We start from the raw sequence: 18036 nt of genomic DNA, 5'->3' as shown, positions 1-18036 counted from the left end.
GACCCTGAGATCATGACCTGAGCTGAAGGCAGATGCTTAACTGACTGAGCCTCCCAGGTGTTCCAGCACTTAGTAGTTTCTTAACAAATGTTTATTGAATGACTTATTTCTGATGCACTAAACATGAATTGATTTAAGACTGTCCGCCATATGGCGTCTCTTCAAATATTTGAGGACAAATATCACTTCTCCCTCGAGGCTTTTTCACCAGCTTAGTATCTGAAGCTTCTCAAACATGTAGTTGGTAATTACAACATAGAAGGGGGTTTAGATGTTCTGGGTCTAATGTCAAATAGTTTGTCCATGCTGAGAAATAAGTGATAATTGCCATCACAAGATCAGAAAAGTAAAGGGCTATAAAAGTGGTCCTTTGGAAAAAGTTTATAAATTGTAATTTCAATAAAAATGGAAAAATGGAAAAGACCATCAATTTAGTTCTAATAAGTTTGAGTGTAAGGGGGATTCTTTATTGTCCAAGAGAAAATGCTGACCAGCTGCCCCAAGCACCACATGTTGACAAGCAAGGCTGGTAAATTTTAAATTGGGCAACCCAGTTTTTCCAGGTAGCTCAGAGTAAAAAAAATTCATTCATTCATTTTATAGCAAGCACATTTTGTCACTGGGCAGTATTTCTTTCTAACTACAAGACGCCTAACAATTCTGGTGTTCTAGTTTTACTTTTCAGATGAGACCTTTTTAATTTTATAAATGGTACTGTATACACTATAGTACATACACCAAAGGAACGGTATTCTCCGCCTTGTTTTTACAATCCACCCAAGATAACTTTTCATATAAATACATACATACCTATCTCACTTTTTTCTCTTCCGGGAGAGAGTGTTATAGTATTTTCTTCTTTTTATTTTTTAATTTAAATACAACTGATATATAACATTTATACCAGTTTTAAGTGTACAACATTAATGATTCGATATTTGCATATACTGTGAAATGATCACCCCAATAAGTCTGGTTAACATCCATTGCCACACATAGTCACAGAATTATTTTTTCTTATGATGGAAACCTTTAAGATCTACTCTCTTAGCAACTTTAAAAAATACAATACTATATTATCATCACCTATAGTCTCCGTGCTGTACATTATATCCCCCTGATTTATTTACTTTATAGCTGGGAGTTTGTACTTTTTAATCTGCTTCTCCCATTTCATTCCTCCTCCACCTCCCTGCCTCTGGTAACCACCCATCTGTTCTCTGTATCCAGGAGTTCAGTTGTTTTGCTTTTTGTTTTGGTGTTTTTGTTTGTTTGTTTGTTTTAGATGCCACACATAAATGAGATCATACAGTATTTGTCTTTCTCTGACTTATTTCACTTAGCATGATGCCCTTGAGGTCCATCCATGTTGTCCTCTATGGCAAGATTTCCTTCTTTTTAAAGGCTGAATAGTATTTCAGTGTGTGTGTGTGTGTGTGTGTGTGTGTGTGTGACATTTTCTTGATCGATTTATCTATCAATGGACACTTACATTGCTTCCATGTCTTGGCTATCGTAAATAATGCTGCAGTGAACATGGGGGTGCAGATATCTTTCTGAGTTAGTGGTTTTTGTTTTCTTTGGCTAAATATTCAGAAGTGGAATTGTTGAATTATATGATAGTTCTATTTACAATTTTTCTGAGGAACCTCCGTACTGTTTTTGTACCAACTTACATTCCCACCAACAGTGAGTGCCCAAGAGTTCCCTTTTCTCCACATCCTTGCCAACACTTGTTGCACTTGTTATTTCTTGTCTTTTGATAATAACCACACACAGGTGTGAGGTGGTATTTCATTGCAGTTTTGATTTGCATCTCACTTTTTTTTTAAGCAATATGCGTGACATTCTGTTGTATGGTTTACACAATAATTTATAAGATTATGTTCTCTGCTGATAGGCACTTAAGTCATTCCCAATCTTTCCTATTATAAACAATGCTGTAGTGAACATCCTCGTACATATAGATGTTTTTAGACACATTTGTGGTTATAGACATATTTGTGGAATCAAGTAGAGTGAAAACATGTGAAGCATTAAGATACTTATGCTGACATCCACATGTCCCAGTTTATTGCCCAACAGAATATAATCAAACCTAAGCCTTTCTCTACTTTGCATGAAGGTAAAATTAGCACAAAAGACAAGTATTATGAAAGTATAATGGGCTAACCATGGCACTGGTTACTCTTCTTTTTCAGGCAAGACAAAAATGTGGTTGCTATTAACAGTGACAAGTTTGATATCTACACTTGGAACTACACATGGTTACTTTGGAAAATTACATCCTAAAAGCCCTGAAGTGACTATGAATATTGTAAGTTACCAGGATTGGGGATGGGGAACCTATAGAACCAAGAGCAACTACCATGACTTAGAATCATGGTGAGTTGAAGCTTTTACATGACCGATCAAGAATAACTAACAGCATCTACTTACTAGACGCATTTAAAAACTCAACTAAAACTAAAAGCTTTGTTTTTCCTCATCAGAGTCAGATGATCACCTATTGGGGATACCCAAATGAAGAGTATGATGTCGTGACTGAAGACGGTTATATACTTGGGATCAACAGAATTCCTTATGGGAAGAAAAATTCAGAGAATATAGGTATAATCCTTCCTCCCTTCCTCTTTCCTTCTCTCTTTTCTTCCCTTCATTCCATCCTTGTTTCTTTCCTCTGTCCCTTCCTCCTTTCATTTCTCCCTAAGGACTTAATGAGTCTTGCTCATTCTGGAAATGCAGCAATGACAAAACCTTATCTCCAGTCTTCGAAGAGATTACCATCAAGTCAATGAGATGCATGAACAGGTGGTTATAATATAATAATATGTGATAAGTGCAAGGCTAGAACTCTCCAGAGGATATTGAACTGGAAGTTCTGGTAAAGGTGCCTAACTCAGCTAGTGGAGGTCAAGGAAAACTTGCTCTAGAAATAATAACTAAACTGAGTCCTGGAGGACCAGGAAGCGTTAGCCAGGATGTGTGTTACAGTAAGGAGGATGGGGAGGCGATCTGAGGCTCATTTCCTAAACAGATAAAGGTCACTTAAATAAAAATTTATCTTGTTTTCATTGTAGGAAAATTGTGAAGTACAAAAAGAATAAAATCAAGCAACATCACCTATCACTTTACCACTCACAATCCACTTAAATTAACATCACGCTGAACTTCCTTAGAATATCAGTTTCTCAATAGCTTTCTGAGGTATAATTGGCCTACAATAAACTGCACATGTTTAAAATGCACAATCTGATACATTGTGTCACTTGAGAAACCACCACCATGATTAAGATAATATATTCAAATATTCAACTCAATCAAGTAAACGTATTTAATTCTACTCATCTGAAAGCCTATTTCCGTCTTCGTGTTTATCTGAGAATGAGGAATGAGTGTATAAAGCTTGGATACGATTTTCTCCCTCAGGCCGGAGACCTGTTGCATTTTTGCAGCACGGTTTGCTCGCATCAGCCACAAACTGGATCTCCAACCTGCCCAACAACAGCCTGGCCTTCATTCTGGCAGACGCAGGTTATGACGTGTGGCTGGGCAACAGCAGGGGAAACACCTGGGCCAGGAGAAACCTATACTTCTCCCCAGACTCAGTTGAATTCTGGGCTTTCAGGTAAAGAAAGGAGACAAGGAAAGATGGACGATGAAAAATAAGCATTGAGTCTAAAAAGCATGGGTATTCATGCATGCATATTCCAGTCCAGTCCCATTTTAATATATTACACTCTCAGTAGGAAAAAAGCAAGTCATTTTTATTCTAATACCTTCTTGGATTCTTCCATACACCGCAGTCCAAGGGTAGCTTTTCCTTCAATTTTCTATGATCTCGGTACGCATGATTAGCCCGATTTCCTGAGTATGCTTTTCCAAATGGAATGAGTGAAATGACCGAAGCATGGAAATTTGCTGCCCTCAGCAGATTCCAAAAGGAACATCCGTGGAGATTTGGGAGGATGTCCAAACTCAGTTGGGGGTTCAAGAACCCGAGTCACCATCAAAAGTGAGGTGGGAGAGGGGGGGTGTAATTTGGACACCGTGGAAAGCTTTTCAAAGGTTTCCTATCTCTGGCCCTCTCGTGCCCCATTCCTGGAAAGTGCTGATGGAAGGGGGAACAGAAGAGATTTCGGTGATGCTGCTGAGGCACAGAAGGGCTCTGAGTGTTCCAAGGTCTGAAAGGAAGCCCATGTCTCTGGAGTGGTGAGAAAGAGAAATAGGTCAGGTGGGCTCCGCGGGCAATGCTGAGGGCCTCAGAGCTCACCCTTCACACAAGGAGAAGCCACTGAACAGTTTCCAACAAGGCAGTGGCAGAATCCCATTTTCATTTTCAAAAGATTATTCTGGCTGATCTCTGGGGAGTAAAAGAGAGGGCGATATGACTCATCTCAATTGGCGCCAGAACACTGCGTACAAATGATGATTAAATCTGACATTCATTTTTAAGGATAGAAAGAATCCCCACCTACAGATGCTCTCTTGTTTGGATTAAGTTGCAGCTGTAATGTTCTGCTTCAGAAATGATGTCAGCTCTTGATAAGAAGCCACCCCCCTCAAAAGCACCTGACACTAACTAATGGGCTATAAGCAGCAATGCTTAGAGAATCCAGTTTTCTCTTTCTCAAAGAGAGGTTTAGCTATAAATATGCTTGACTTTTAGAAATTATGGCAAGGAAATGTATTCAGTTTTATTTTGTCTTTGTTTTTCTTGCAGCTTTGATGAGATGGCTAAATACGACCTTCCAGCCACGATTGACTTCATTTTAAAGAAAACTGGACAGGATAAGCTACACTATGTTGGCCATTCCCAGGGTACCACCATTGGTAGGTAAAAGCAGCTGAAGCAGGTGGTTTTGTTTGTATAGACCCATGCATGTTGGTCATCTTGCTAATTGCTTTCCATTCATCATATAAAGGAATGGCTACAACAATCCAGTGATATAGGGACAATTACTATTCCTATTGTATATATGGGGAAACAAAACATGAGGGTAGATAATTTGTGCAAGGTAACACAGGTAGGGCAAATAGGGTAGCTCAGATACCAGCTCAGGCAATCTGACTCCCAAGCCCATGCTTTGAGATACTGCACCTCCTGGCCTCTGGACTGAATGTCTTCCATATATTCAACCACATTTATGGAGCACCTGCAGTGTGTCCTAAGAATATAGCAATAAATAAAGGAGATGAAAATTTCTATCCTTGTGCTACAGACACTCTAGTGGGGAGGCAGAGAAAGTGACAAGGATTAAAAAGTAAAATATAGAGTAGGTTAGATAATGGTAAGGCTATGGGAAGGAAATAAATCAGGAAAGGCTATTAAGGAGCATCGGAGGGGACACAGCGAGTTCAGATAGAGAATACCACCAGCTCTCTGAGTAAAGGCATGAAGGAGGTGGGCGGTGGGGGTGAGCCATGTGTACACCTGAAAGACTGATGTTCTGGGAAGAGGGAATGGCAAGTGCAAACGGTCTGAGGTTGCAGCCGGTTCAAGGAAAGGTGATGAGGCAATTCATTGTATGGCTGAATCAGGCAGAAAGCAAGAGACGAGATGGGGGCGCCGTCTAAGGAAGGAGGACTATTCAGGGTTTTTGGCTGTTACGGGGATTTCAGCTTTTACTCTGAGTAAAAAGGGAAACCAGAGTAGAGTTTTGAAGACAGGAGTACCAGGATCCGACCTCAGGAGTACCAGGATCCGACCTCAGGATCCTCAACAGGATTAGAAGTTACACGGTCCTGTTAACAGGATCCCCCCCAGTTGCCGATGGGGAGAAAGAACTGGGTAGAGGAACTAGGGAGAGGACTATTAGAGGTAACCATGCGAGGCATGATTGTGACCTGGATGCGGGTAGGTAGCTGTGGTGCATGGTTAGGTTCTAGATGTGTTCTGGAGGTGGAACCTACAGGACTTGCCTCCACATTGGATACAGGGTGTAAGGGAAAGAGAGGAGTCAGGGATGACACAAGATTTGTGGCCTGAGTACCTAGAGCAATGGAGATGCCCAACCCACGAGGGGGATGGCTGTGAGGAGGGCTGATATGGTCCAGGGGCACAGGGGCTCTGTTTTCTCGCTGTTGGCTGTCAGATACCTGTTGGAGATCTAAGTGGAAGGCCAGGCAGTTGAGTAATGATACAAATCTGGAGTTCAGGGGAGAGGACTGGACTGAAAACACAAAATGTACGTGAGACAGGACGCAATAACCAATGGAGTGAGTTCAGACAGGAAAGAGGAGGAGCCTGAGGACTAAGCCCTGGGCTGCTCTTAATTTAGACGATGAGGAGGAATCAGACAAAGGAGCTGAGGAGTCATGGTGACAGTGCTATGAGGAGCCAGGAGTCCCTGGTGTTCTGGAAGTCAAGGGGAGGACGGGTTTAAGAAGGAGAAGGTGGTCAACTGTGGAAGAGGCTACTGATGAATCATGGGAACTGAAGTCTAAGAAGGGACCATTGGATTTGGCAGCTGGACAGGTGTAGGGAACCTTCCTAACAGCAACCTCAGAGGAGTGGTTGGGATGAAAGCATAATCCAGTGAGTTCAAGAGCGCACGAGAGAAAGCTATAAATGGAAGGAAAAGGGTGGAAGCAGAAGGGGAAGATGGGGTCACAGGGGAGGAATAATGATGTGTTTTTATGATAGTCCCTACTCTCAGCTGATAACCTGAGTCCCTGCCGTGAAGCTAAGCAATCAGAGCATCCATATATAGACATCTATGCAGGGAAGTAGATGAACTTGGTGGCGGGCACATGGATCTCACCTATAGAATTTTAAAGAGTTCATTTTTTTATTTGAAAGCGAGCGAGCATGAGTGGGCAGAGGGAGAAGCAGACTCCCTGCTGAGCAGGGAGCCTCACATGGGGCTCGATCCCAGGACCCTGGTATCATGACCTGAGCTGAAGGCAGACGCTTAACCAACTGAGCCACCCAGGCACCACTCACCTATAAAATTTTAGAGAAAAATGTCAGTGACAAAGAGCTTCCCAGTGTCCTTTGTCATTACATCATAGGTCATGTTCCCAAGGAAATGAGGATTAGTATTCAGGGTGTTTTATAAATAAACACTGCTAGGGTAAAGGGCAGAAAACCAGGACTAGGCAGAGGGAGAAGCTGGGACGTGACACGGTCTCAAAAAGGTCTCTGCCAGCTCTGTATGAGATGGCTCTTCAGAGTCGTTGAGTGGGACTAGGTGACCCACTTGCTGACCAGCCATTCAATGCAGACTGCCCTGGGAAGGGATTCCCTTGAATTCTTTGAGAACCTTGGATTCTCTTGAGCAAAAGCAAAATTAGAAAGGAGTCACAAACTTCCCTGCCTCTAGGGTTGAATAAATGCCTCAGACATGAAGAAGAATCTGGACAGTGCAGCACAGCATCAATCACATGTGGTCAGCAATCGACTCAAATCCTCTTTTTTTTTTAAGATTTATTTATTTATTTATTTTAGAGAGAGAGAGAGAGCATGCGCGCATGTGCACGGGGAGACAGGCAGAGGGAGAGGGAGAATCCCAAGCAGACTTCCCACTGAGCAAGGAGCCTGACGTGGGGCTCGATCTCACGACCCTGAGATCCATGACCTGAGCCAAAATCAAGAGTCGGACACTCAACCAACCGAGCCACTCAGGCACCCCTCAAAATCCTTTGTTAAAAAGGGGGAGATGTTCTAGATTACTAAAATTGACTCCTTCAGTTTCCAAAACCATACAAAAATTTCATTATTTTGGAGGGAAGTCTGCCTTAACTTATGACACACTGCTGCATTTTTAAAGAGCACCCATTGAACAGAGTTTAACCTTTCCTCGATGATCTAAGGTTATAAAATTATTGCCTTGAGATGCAATGCAACAATTTCCTAGGATTTATTGAGATGAGTAGAACTGACACTAAATGACACCAAACTACCACTCTTTGGAGTCATTTGAATTTTGAACATTCTATTCTTCTTTGTCACTAATGGATACCTTGTCATTGCTGTCGCCACACTCATAGATTTCTGGGAGGTATTTCTGCTTTGAATTTGCATCTTTTAATCTTCTGTGTACTGGAAAGTCAGATAAGTATCCTTGTTAGGATTGTGTCTCAAATAGGATTGTTTATTCTGAGCAAGCAAACGTATTTGGGGAAGTCACCTGTCCTGACAGTGAGGGGACACCCAAGCCAAGTCTTCAAGTGTGATTCTTGCTTTCTCTGGGTGATAGGCTTGCGGTAATCTGCAGAATTAGGCAACCAAGAGCACCATTCTTCCTTAAGCAGAATTAGGCTGAGGTAGGTGAGGTAGGTGTTTACATTTGAAAGTCTTTTTTATTTTTTTCAGGTCATTCTTGTGTCTAATCAATATGTCATTATAAACCGTGGGGAGAGATTATCCTGTGTAGTTTGATTGTATAGAGTTTAGCTTAAAAACTCTTTGATCACATCCCAATCTACTAATATGCTACCATTCATAAGACCAATTAATTACAGTCAAGATTTGAGTATATTTACCATGCGGAGATGTTTGAATTATTGTGTCTAGTCACTTGTCCAGCATTTACAATGTGCCTAGTGTCCTGGTAAATACCTTCTATAACTCGCTTCACTTGATTCCTAAAAAAACCTACTGAAGCACTCATTATTATTAGCCCCATATTTCAGATGAGGAAAATGAGGCTCATAGTGCTTAAGTGATTTGTCCAAGGTCACAAAACTAGTAAACCACATAGCCAGGATTCAAATCTTGTTTGGTCAGATTTAAAACTTTTTCAATCTTCCCACTTACATACCCTACTCATATTAAATGCTAATTATCTCCTTGTGATGACATGAATTTGAACTCATCAAAACCTATATGTAGTATAAATAACTCTTTATCATCCCATGCGAATCGTAAGTTGGCCTGTTTTCTAAAGTCAGATGAAAGAATTTATTTTAACTTTTTACAAGTTCTAGCCTCATGCATGTTCCTAGAGAGAATCTATGAAAATAAAACAAATATACTAAGATTTGATCGCTCTGAACAAGCAGAGGTGGTCATTTTCTCTCTCTTAGTAAACGGCACTCTAAGTAAATCCAAAATAATGTCCACTTGTAAAACACACACACACACACACACACACACACACACACCCCTTCTTCACTGGTTCCTTGTCATTCTGTTTCAGGTTTCATCGCCTTTTCTACCAATCCCAAGCTGGCTAAAAGCATCAAAACCTTCTATGCGTTAGCTCCAGTTGCCACTGTGAAGTACACCAAAACCCTGCTAAACAAACTCGCGCTTGTTCCTTCATTCCTCTTCAAGGTATGTGATTGTCTTTAACTGAATCTAAGATATCAAATTATCCTTGGTCTCAGACTGATGGAAAGAGAAGAGAAACACCGTGCGGACAACCATGTTTCTGGACAAGAATGGAAATGTGCACATGCGTGTTTTAGTTCTTGACTAGCGCTGACCATGGTTGAATCCCCATTAAAGCCGCTGAGATCCCCCTTTATTTCTGCATTCTCAGTTACTTTATATGGGTTAGCAATACCGGGAGTGTTGGTCCTCTTCACAGACGTTTCGTTTCCTTCATAGCTGTATGAAAACCATGATTCAGGGAAGGAGAAATAAAAACAAAACCAGTCAAAGAAGAAGCCTAAATCACCTGCGCCAAGAAAACCAGAAAGGGGAAGGGTAGAAAAAAAAGCAAAGGAGAGGGAAAAGGAGAAAGAATGCTCCTTGAGGCAAGCACTTTGAGACCCTTCATCAAATGCCCTTGGCTTTCCAAAACTTTTCCTAAGAGCTTCCCCTTTAAATGGGGTTCCAGAGGGCAGGAGTGTGGATTGCAATAAGCTGTAAATATTAAGTGTCTTGTATAAGTAGGCACACACCAGAGGGAATTAATGATCTTTGTTTTTCCAACACTTAATCACCTACCGAAACCAACGCACACAGACACCGACACAACTTCCTTCAGGAAAAGTTTTACTGCAGGCCCTAGAACGTAATGATGCTATTTCCTTCTGTGGTTTTGTGCTATTCATTTCTTTTCACTCTGAACTAACCTGTATGTCGAAAGCCTGAGACTTTATCTACAAACTATATTTGTAAAGCTTTTGTTCAAAACGTGAAAATTTGGGATCACTTTTGAGTATCATGACTGGCTGCATTAATGCAGGTGTTTCTTTCCTACTTGTGCTCAGATTTTCTGATAGGCAGTGTAGATAGTTGGTTTAAAAATAATAATAATAAGTGTTAGACCTTAAGTCAGAGGCTTGAGGTTTGGGTCAGGATGCTAGCTTTATAGAATTTATGAACTTTATAGTCAGATCTAGTTAGCACAAGATCCCAACTATTTCTTAGCCTCCTGTTTCCTCATGTATAATATGGGGATAACCAAATGTCTTTTCCTCAAGAAGAGTTGAGGCAAATCCTTCCAAAGGCTTTGCTGAAAATATGGCTGAGTCACCATTTCGGCTCCTGATCTTTTCACGTTTTATTGCTGAAATCACACATCTTGACACTTAGTTATGACATCCTGCCACGTTGTTTTATGATTTTATTTCATAACACTTATTAACCCAACTAGACTGTAACTCTTTGTGTCTTATACTTCTTCTCGGCAGCCACTACGTTTCTCAATGGAACAGTAAATATTCAATGTTGGTCATCTGCCCTGTCCATTCCCCACCTTTATTGTGGGAATTAAATGAGAAAAAGTATATGAAATTCCTGAAACAACATAAAGAAATATGAAAATCTCATCAGCCAATTCACACCTGTACCAGTAAACTAGACAAATTAATGAGTCTTCTCCGCTGCTTAATTTTTACAAACCTCTACCGATGCTTTTATTTTTCAGCTTATCTTTGGTGACAAAATATTCTACCCACTCCAGTTTTTTTAACAATTTCTTGCTACTGAGGTGTGTTCCCGTGAGACAGTGGATCTCCTCTGCAGCAATGCCTTATTCATCATTTGTGGATTTGACACTAAGAACTTGAACATGGTTTGTATGCATTGACATTCCTTTTTTTTTTTTTTTTAAGATTTTGTTTATTTATTTGACAGAGAGACACAGCGAGAGAGGGAACACAAACAGGGGGAGAGGGAGAGGGAAAAGCTGGCTCCCTGCTGAACAGGGAGTCCGATGCGGGGCTCGATCCCAGGACCCTGGGATCATGACCTGAGCCGAAGGCAGACGCTTAACGACTGAGCCACCCAGGTGCCCCTGCATTGACATTTCTATTCTGAATATTTTGAGCAAATTTTGATGACTTGTCCTACCATCACTTAGACATGGTATTCTAAAAAAAAAACTAGGAGTAGTGGGCACCTGGGTGGCTCAGTTGGTTAAGCAACCAACTCTTGATCTCAGCTCAGGTCTTGCTCTGAGGGTCGTGAGTTCAAGTCCCGTGTTGGGCTCCATGCTGGGTGTGGAGTCTACTTAAAACAAAAACAAAACAAAAAAACTAGGAGTAGCTTCAGAATTGTGTCCATGCTATGTAGATAAGCCCAAAGGAAGTCACATCATTGCTCCCAGTTCATTCCCTCCAGCTCCCTGCTGTCACCCAAGTGCCCCCTAAAGTAAACAGCAGGTAGAAAAAGTAGTAGATAGTGAGCACTACTCACTTCTGACCACCTAAGTAATTGGTGTAACATTTCAATTCTGTGAGGGGACTCACTGAACCATATATTTTGGCAGGCTCCTCTGCCGATGTCTAAGCATTGAATAAATGTCCTTAATGCTGATAGTCATTCCCATAAATTTTATAAAATTTATTTCAGAGCAATGATTTATGTTAGCTTTTGTCCATATTCTTTATCTGGCTATTTCACTTGCTTTGAATTGGGTTTGGGTTTTAAAACATGTATGACAAAGTGCAGTATCAAAAGTAGTGAAGAGCATGGATTCAGGGTAAGAGCCAAAATTCAAATCCTATCTTTGGAGCTGAGTTACACTCATCTATCTTGGTTTCCTTGTCCACAAAATGTATTATTGTGGAGATTAAATGAACTAATATGTGTAAAGCATGGAGAATATAGCTCAAAGCATACGGCTCATAAGAATAGCATATGTTTTGCTACTAATACTATTGTATACTGACAATTATCCTCCCTCAGAATTGTCGGTTTAGTTATATACTCTTGAACACCTAAGAAAACCAAGTTCATTGACAAGAAGGTATAATTCCACCTTCAGGTACCTACTCATTAAACAATATTTATTGGGGCACTACTAAGTGTTGTAGTTACTGGGAACACAAAGGTGAAAACACAGATATGTTCCTGCCGTCATGGAAATCAAGGATATCCAGTCCTTTTTCTCAATGCTGATCAGAATCTGTTGATATTTTAAAATATATATGAACAAAGGGAATTTTCCTTAGTTTCTATTTTGGATGGTAAATAAAAGTCTCATCCTTCTGTCTTGCAAGCGAGTCCCTCTCCATGGATCTGGTAATGGCTGCCATTTTGTATGTGGAGTATGATGGAGCCATCTACCCTTGTCACACTAAGAAAAGGCAGAACAAGTTACTGCATTCCATTCATAAGAGCCTTCTGAGAAAAACCATAGTAAAATAGAGACGAGGAGCAAAGGAAATTAGAGATTTCATCCTTCTGCATGAACATTATGTAGAGAAAGATTTCATTCTTCTATGATAATGGTCAATTTGTTTGCCCTTAGCCATGGTCCTCCACAGAGTGGCACTAAGACCCACTATGAACTAGTCTATGCAAGCTGAGACACGGATTTCAGTTTGTTGTCTGGGGTCTGATCATGGTGGATTAGGACACTGATAGGATAGCAGGATAGCACAACAATTGTAAATATCCTATACGTGTATACTGACTATCACATATACAATGTGTACATACATATGTCTCCTTATATATGCATATATAGGTCTGCAAAGCAAAAGGCTTGTGTGTGGACATTACATCTACAGCACTCCGGCACTGGGTAGAGAAGAATGAAAGCTGAGAATTTAGAGATCTAGATTAAAGTCTCTGGCTCCACCCTGATATGAGCTGCATGACATTGGACATTTCTCTAAACTTCTCTGAGCCCTGATTCCCATTTTGATAAAAGGGATGATGAGTTCTCCTCATTGAGGGGCTACAAATCAAACAAACTGGCTCATGCAATTACGCTTTGCAAGATCTAAAGCAGCATACAACTGTGTTGCTCATCTCCTTTGGTAAATGCTGCCCTTAGGCACTTGACCTGGATCAGAAAAACTTAAATCTTAGCTGTTTTTAAGAAACCAAATATACATCTGTGTGTGCCTTTGCTTTCTAGAGTCGCTTGGATGTGTATCTATCACATAATCCAGCAGGAACATCGGTTCAGGACGTCCTCCACTGGTCCCAGGTATCATTTCTCAAATGCTGTTAAAACTTCTTTTGTGTACCTGAACCCCTGGCACTTTACCAGGGTCACTGAAAATAACTATCAGTCCATGTGAATGAAAATCCTATGAGGGGCTCCTGGGTGGCTGAGTCAGTTGAGCTTCTGACTCTTGATTTTGGCTCAGGTCATAATCTTGGGGTAATGAGCTCAATCCCTGCATCAGTCTCTGTGCTGAACATGGAACCTGCTTAAGATTCTCTCTTTCTTCCTCTCCCTCTACCCCTCCCCCACCCCTCTCATGCGCATGCATTCTCTCTCTCTAAAAAAAAATAAAAATAAAATCCTATGAAAACAGTCACTTTGGGGAGCAAACGAATGATTTTTGATGACTTGGCATGTGAGAAAAAAGTATTTCAAGCAAAGCCACGTTTAAACTTGTATAAATATCTGGTCCTGGATGGTCTTGGTTTTTGGAAGGAGAAATATGTGTTTCAAATATTGTTTAAATTGAAAATAAACTAACTGGAAGTGTCTGAATTTTGTTTTTCACATAGCAAGGAGAGTTTTTATTTCCTTGTGTTCTTCATTTCTCTACATTAGGCTGTTAAGTCTGGGAAGTTCCAAGCTTTTGACTGGGGCAGCCCGGCTCAGAACATGCTGCACTATCATCAGGTAAGCCTCTTCAAGTTGAAATTGTTCACATTTTGAAAGACAAAGATATAAAAGGTTAAAGGTAAAATTATGATAATCGTGCATATATTTTCCAAAGGAATGTTGGTGCCCAGACTCATCCTTAAGGAAATTAGAAAGTAGACAATAATTTCCTTGGAATCTCTTCATCATGCCAGACATCACCCCATCTCCATTATCCCTCTGTGCACTCTGCTCCATCGGCTGCACTCAGGGTACCGCACCACCGCATGCGAGAACCTCCTAGAACACATCACCCCTCACCCCCTTACACAGCTCTGCCCTGTATCCCAGCCGCCCAGCACACGGTCCTCTCCTTTCGGAAGTGCAATTTGCTGATACAACAAGCCAATAATTCGAACTGTTCATGAGATAAAGCTGGAATTTCTGGTCTTCTTCAACAATAGCCCCTCCTTTGTCAACAGCCAGAGAAGTGATCCCACCATATTCCCAGAGGTGAGATGTTAGGATGGCGTGCTCGCAGGTCAAGGCTGGAGATATTCCTCAGCAGACAGAGGCCTTGCTGGAGAGGCAGACATACTGGCCACCCCTTGCACTTGCTGCTGCTTTGGAGTCCATCCTCTCTGAGGCCCCCTAGGCGTTGAGTCAGGAATTGCTTCATCTCGCCACCCAGACTCGGAATGAGGCAATGTCTGCAAGCCCTCAGCTCAGGGTACACCCTCAGACCATCACTGGCTACATTTGAATGGAGAGCTACTCTGCAGTTTTTATAATTTTCTTCCCTTCCTTCTTATCCCACCCCAAATTTTCGGCCCAAGTATTGGCCGAGCAGCACTACTGATTTTCATCTGCTTCCACGACTTGATGTTTACAAGGGATTTCTATCTCTTCACCACAATATCTTATGTGTAGAGAAGATGACCCCCCTTTTTGTGACATTTTTGATGTCTTTAAAGAGGTACCATCAGATCAAACATTGTTGAAAACACTTTTCCCCCAACCATTGCCTCCTCAAACCCCCAAAACACAGTCATTCTTTGCATCTACCTTTCTACTGGGCTCTGTCATCAGAGGCTTTCATCTTAAAGGATCCAAAATAACGAATCCCAAGCCCACCCTCCCTCCAGCCAAGCCATAAAACAGCACAGATGGTCTTCAACTAACTGAGCACTGACACTAATTTAAGAGCCAGAAGCTAGCATTTAGAAAACTCTTTGAACAATGGAGCATGAATAAAGGTAAGTGGGCTTATTATTATGGATATTCTCCACACCCCTTTCTCCACTATAATAAAGTGTTAAAATACTATGGAAAATTATATATGATGAAATATTTTGCTATGACACAAGTTGGCTATTATATAAAGTGAGAATATAGAAAAATGTAGTATATCGGTTTAGTAATCTTGAGAATATGATCTAAAAAGCTAACAAAGTTCTCTGTGGATAGTGGTAAAATTGGTGATGATTTACTTATTCCCTTGTCCTGCTTTATAAACCTCTTTAAAATCTATGTGTAAATGGTGATCTTCTAGAAATAGCAAATGGGACTGATGATAGCTTTTATCAGAATTTTAACCAATATTTAGTAAAATCAGGTAAGTATTAAACAAATGCAACCCCTTCAATGAACTGACTGACCTACCAACTGACCATACTGGTGAATCAATACAAAGCCAAAATAAATAACTCAAGATATTTCCAGATCATACTTTAGAGTGCCTGGGTAGAAACAGTCTATTACACTTAGAATCCAATCAAATCCACTTTCTTGAGCTTGGGTAGAAATCTAAGTTTTTAATTTGCAAAGAATTGTTATCTAAAGCCTTGCTATTCAAGGCATGGTCCAGAACCAAGAGGATCAGCATTCACCTGGGAATGCAGAATCCCGGCTCTTCCCCCAGATGTACTGAATCTTCATTTTAACAAGATCCCCAAGTGATTCACAGGCCCTTTCAAGTTTCAGAAGTACTGACCTAAAACATATTGCATCCACTTCGCTGTGTGGATAAAGGTGACTTTCTCTGAGCAATCACTGGTAAGAATCTCCTTCTAAAACTCCATCATGCCATGTGCAACAACATGGATCAAACTTGAGGGCATTATGCTAAGTGAAGTAAGTCAGACAGAGAAAGACACATACTGTATGATCTCACTTATATGTGGAATCTGAAAACAAAAACAACAGCTGAGTTCATAGATACAGAGAACAGATGGCTGGCTGCCAGAGGTGTGGGGGGTACAGGGTGGGTGAAATGGATGAAGACGGTCAAAAGGCACAAACTTCCAGTTTATACAATAAATAAGTCCCGAGGATGTCACGTACAGCATGGTGACTATAATTAACAATGCTGTATTGTATATTTGGAAGTTACCGAGAAAGTGGATCTTAAAAGTTCTCATCACAAGAAAAAAATTTGTAACTATGTGTGGTGATGGACATTAACTAGACATACTGGGGTGATTATCTCACAATATATGCATCAATTAAATCATTATGTTGTACACCTGAAATTGATACAATGTTATGTGTTAATTACACCTCAGTAGAAAAAGTCATCAACTGATGCAATATCCTCTAGCCAAGGTATAAGTATTGGGCTTTAAAGTGCAGCTACCTATAAACACTAGGGTTCTTTCTCTCTTGTGTTTTAGCCCACACCTCCCTACTACAACTTGATGGACATGCATGTGCCAATTGCAGTGTGGAACGGAGGCAATGACTTGTTGGCCGACCCTCAAGACGTTGACCTTCTGCTTTCCAAACTCCCCAATCTCATTTACCACAAGAAGATTCCTCCTTACAATCACTTGGATTTTATCTGGGCCATGGATGCCCCTCAAGTAATTTACAACGATATTGTTTCTATGATGGGAGAAAATAATAAGTAGTTCCCCATTTAAAGAATTATCCATTTATTGTTCCAAAATAAGTTCTTCTCTCTCACATGGTGTTTGGGATACAGGGATTCTTTCTGTAATTTTGACTTCAGAAATATATTAGCATCAATGATCTTTCCAGTTGCCATTTTGAATGTCAAAAAAGTTTTACATTTTTTTATTTTTCACTTAAGATGGGTCTTGAAACACTTGGAAGAACACATTTGTGGGGAGGTGAAATGTCTCTCCCAGTGCTCCCATCCCAATGATCTTCTAAACTCAACATAGATTGTGAGACATGAGTCATGAGTGTTACCAAAAGACAGTCATGGGATAGAATACTGACTCCTCTGGGGCATGCTTGAGATTGAGTACATTGCTTTCTATGGTCTATTGTTGCTGAAGCTCAACAACTGTCATCATTCGGTGTGCCCACCCCCAAAATGGCTCCTCCAAACTTCCAGAATCTCCAATAAGCACAGCCTCACCTGAGAAATTCTATCAACCCTGTAATATCGTGACCTCATATTTTATAAATTAAGCTTTTTGGGTCACATATATCATGCTATGGGTAGGGTTTAATGTATAAAATACAAATGAGATCAAGAGTATCTTGTACCCACATTGTATACAGAACATAGTGAGTAGTCACAAAAATCTGTTAATGATTTTTATTACACTGCCACGTCCTTCAACCTTTGCTGGAAAAGCCCGAAGCCTTCTTGTTTGTTTCACCCCCTTTATTTTGAAAGTGGCAACAAGAGATTGTTAAAAGTAGATCATTTAAAAGTCTTTATTTCAATGAACTTTGTTGGTGGGCTTTAATAAAGTGACATGAGAATCTCAGGGACTAGTGACCAATATTCATGGTGGTGGAGCTGGTTAAGGAGTCAGATGCTTCATCAACTCGTCCTTCTCAAGAAAAGAACAATCCTTATATTTGTATAGTCTCCTGTGCTTTTGGAGCTAACTACCTTTCTTTTAGACTGCATTTAGCAGACAGGGGCAACTTTGGTTTTGGTTGTTGAACACAAGTAAACACATTTGCTCCTACAGAAGCTCTGCTCATATCCCTCATTCCTAAATCTGAACTGTCAACTTCTCAGCTGATCTTCAAGGATTTATTTCTCTAGCTACTATCTTGCTCCCATATTAACTTGAAGCAAATTTAAGACATTACATATTTCACC

At 40.6% G+C, this 18036-nt stretch overlaps 1 protein-coding gene across 1 annotated transcript; it reads left to right on the top strand.

The window, feature by feature from the left end:
- Positions 1-2212: 2212 nt before the first annotated feature.
- LIPF (lipase F, gastric type) lies at positions 2213-16858 on the top strand. The gene is given in 9 exon segments (XM_036079332.2): positions 2213-2317; positions 2493-2610; positions 3430-3628; positions 4724-4833; positions 9144-9280; positions 10824-10970; positions 13266-13337; positions 13917-13988; positions 16622-16858. Coding segments are annotated over 9 exon segments (1197 nt in total).
- The last annotated feature ends 1178 nt before the right edge of the window (positions 16859-18036 follow it).

The sequence above is a fragment of the Halichoerus grypus genome, chromosome 7 (assembly GCF_964656455.1).
Source record: "Halichoerus grypus chromosome 7, mHalGry1.hap1.1, whole genome shotgun sequence".
Taxonomy (NCBI): domain Eukaryota; kingdom Metazoa; phylum Chordata; class Mammalia; order Carnivora; family Phocidae; genus Halichoerus; species Halichoerus grypus.
The sequence above is the reverse complement of the archived record's forward strand: the minus strand, read 5'-3'. Positions and strand labels throughout refer to the sequence as shown.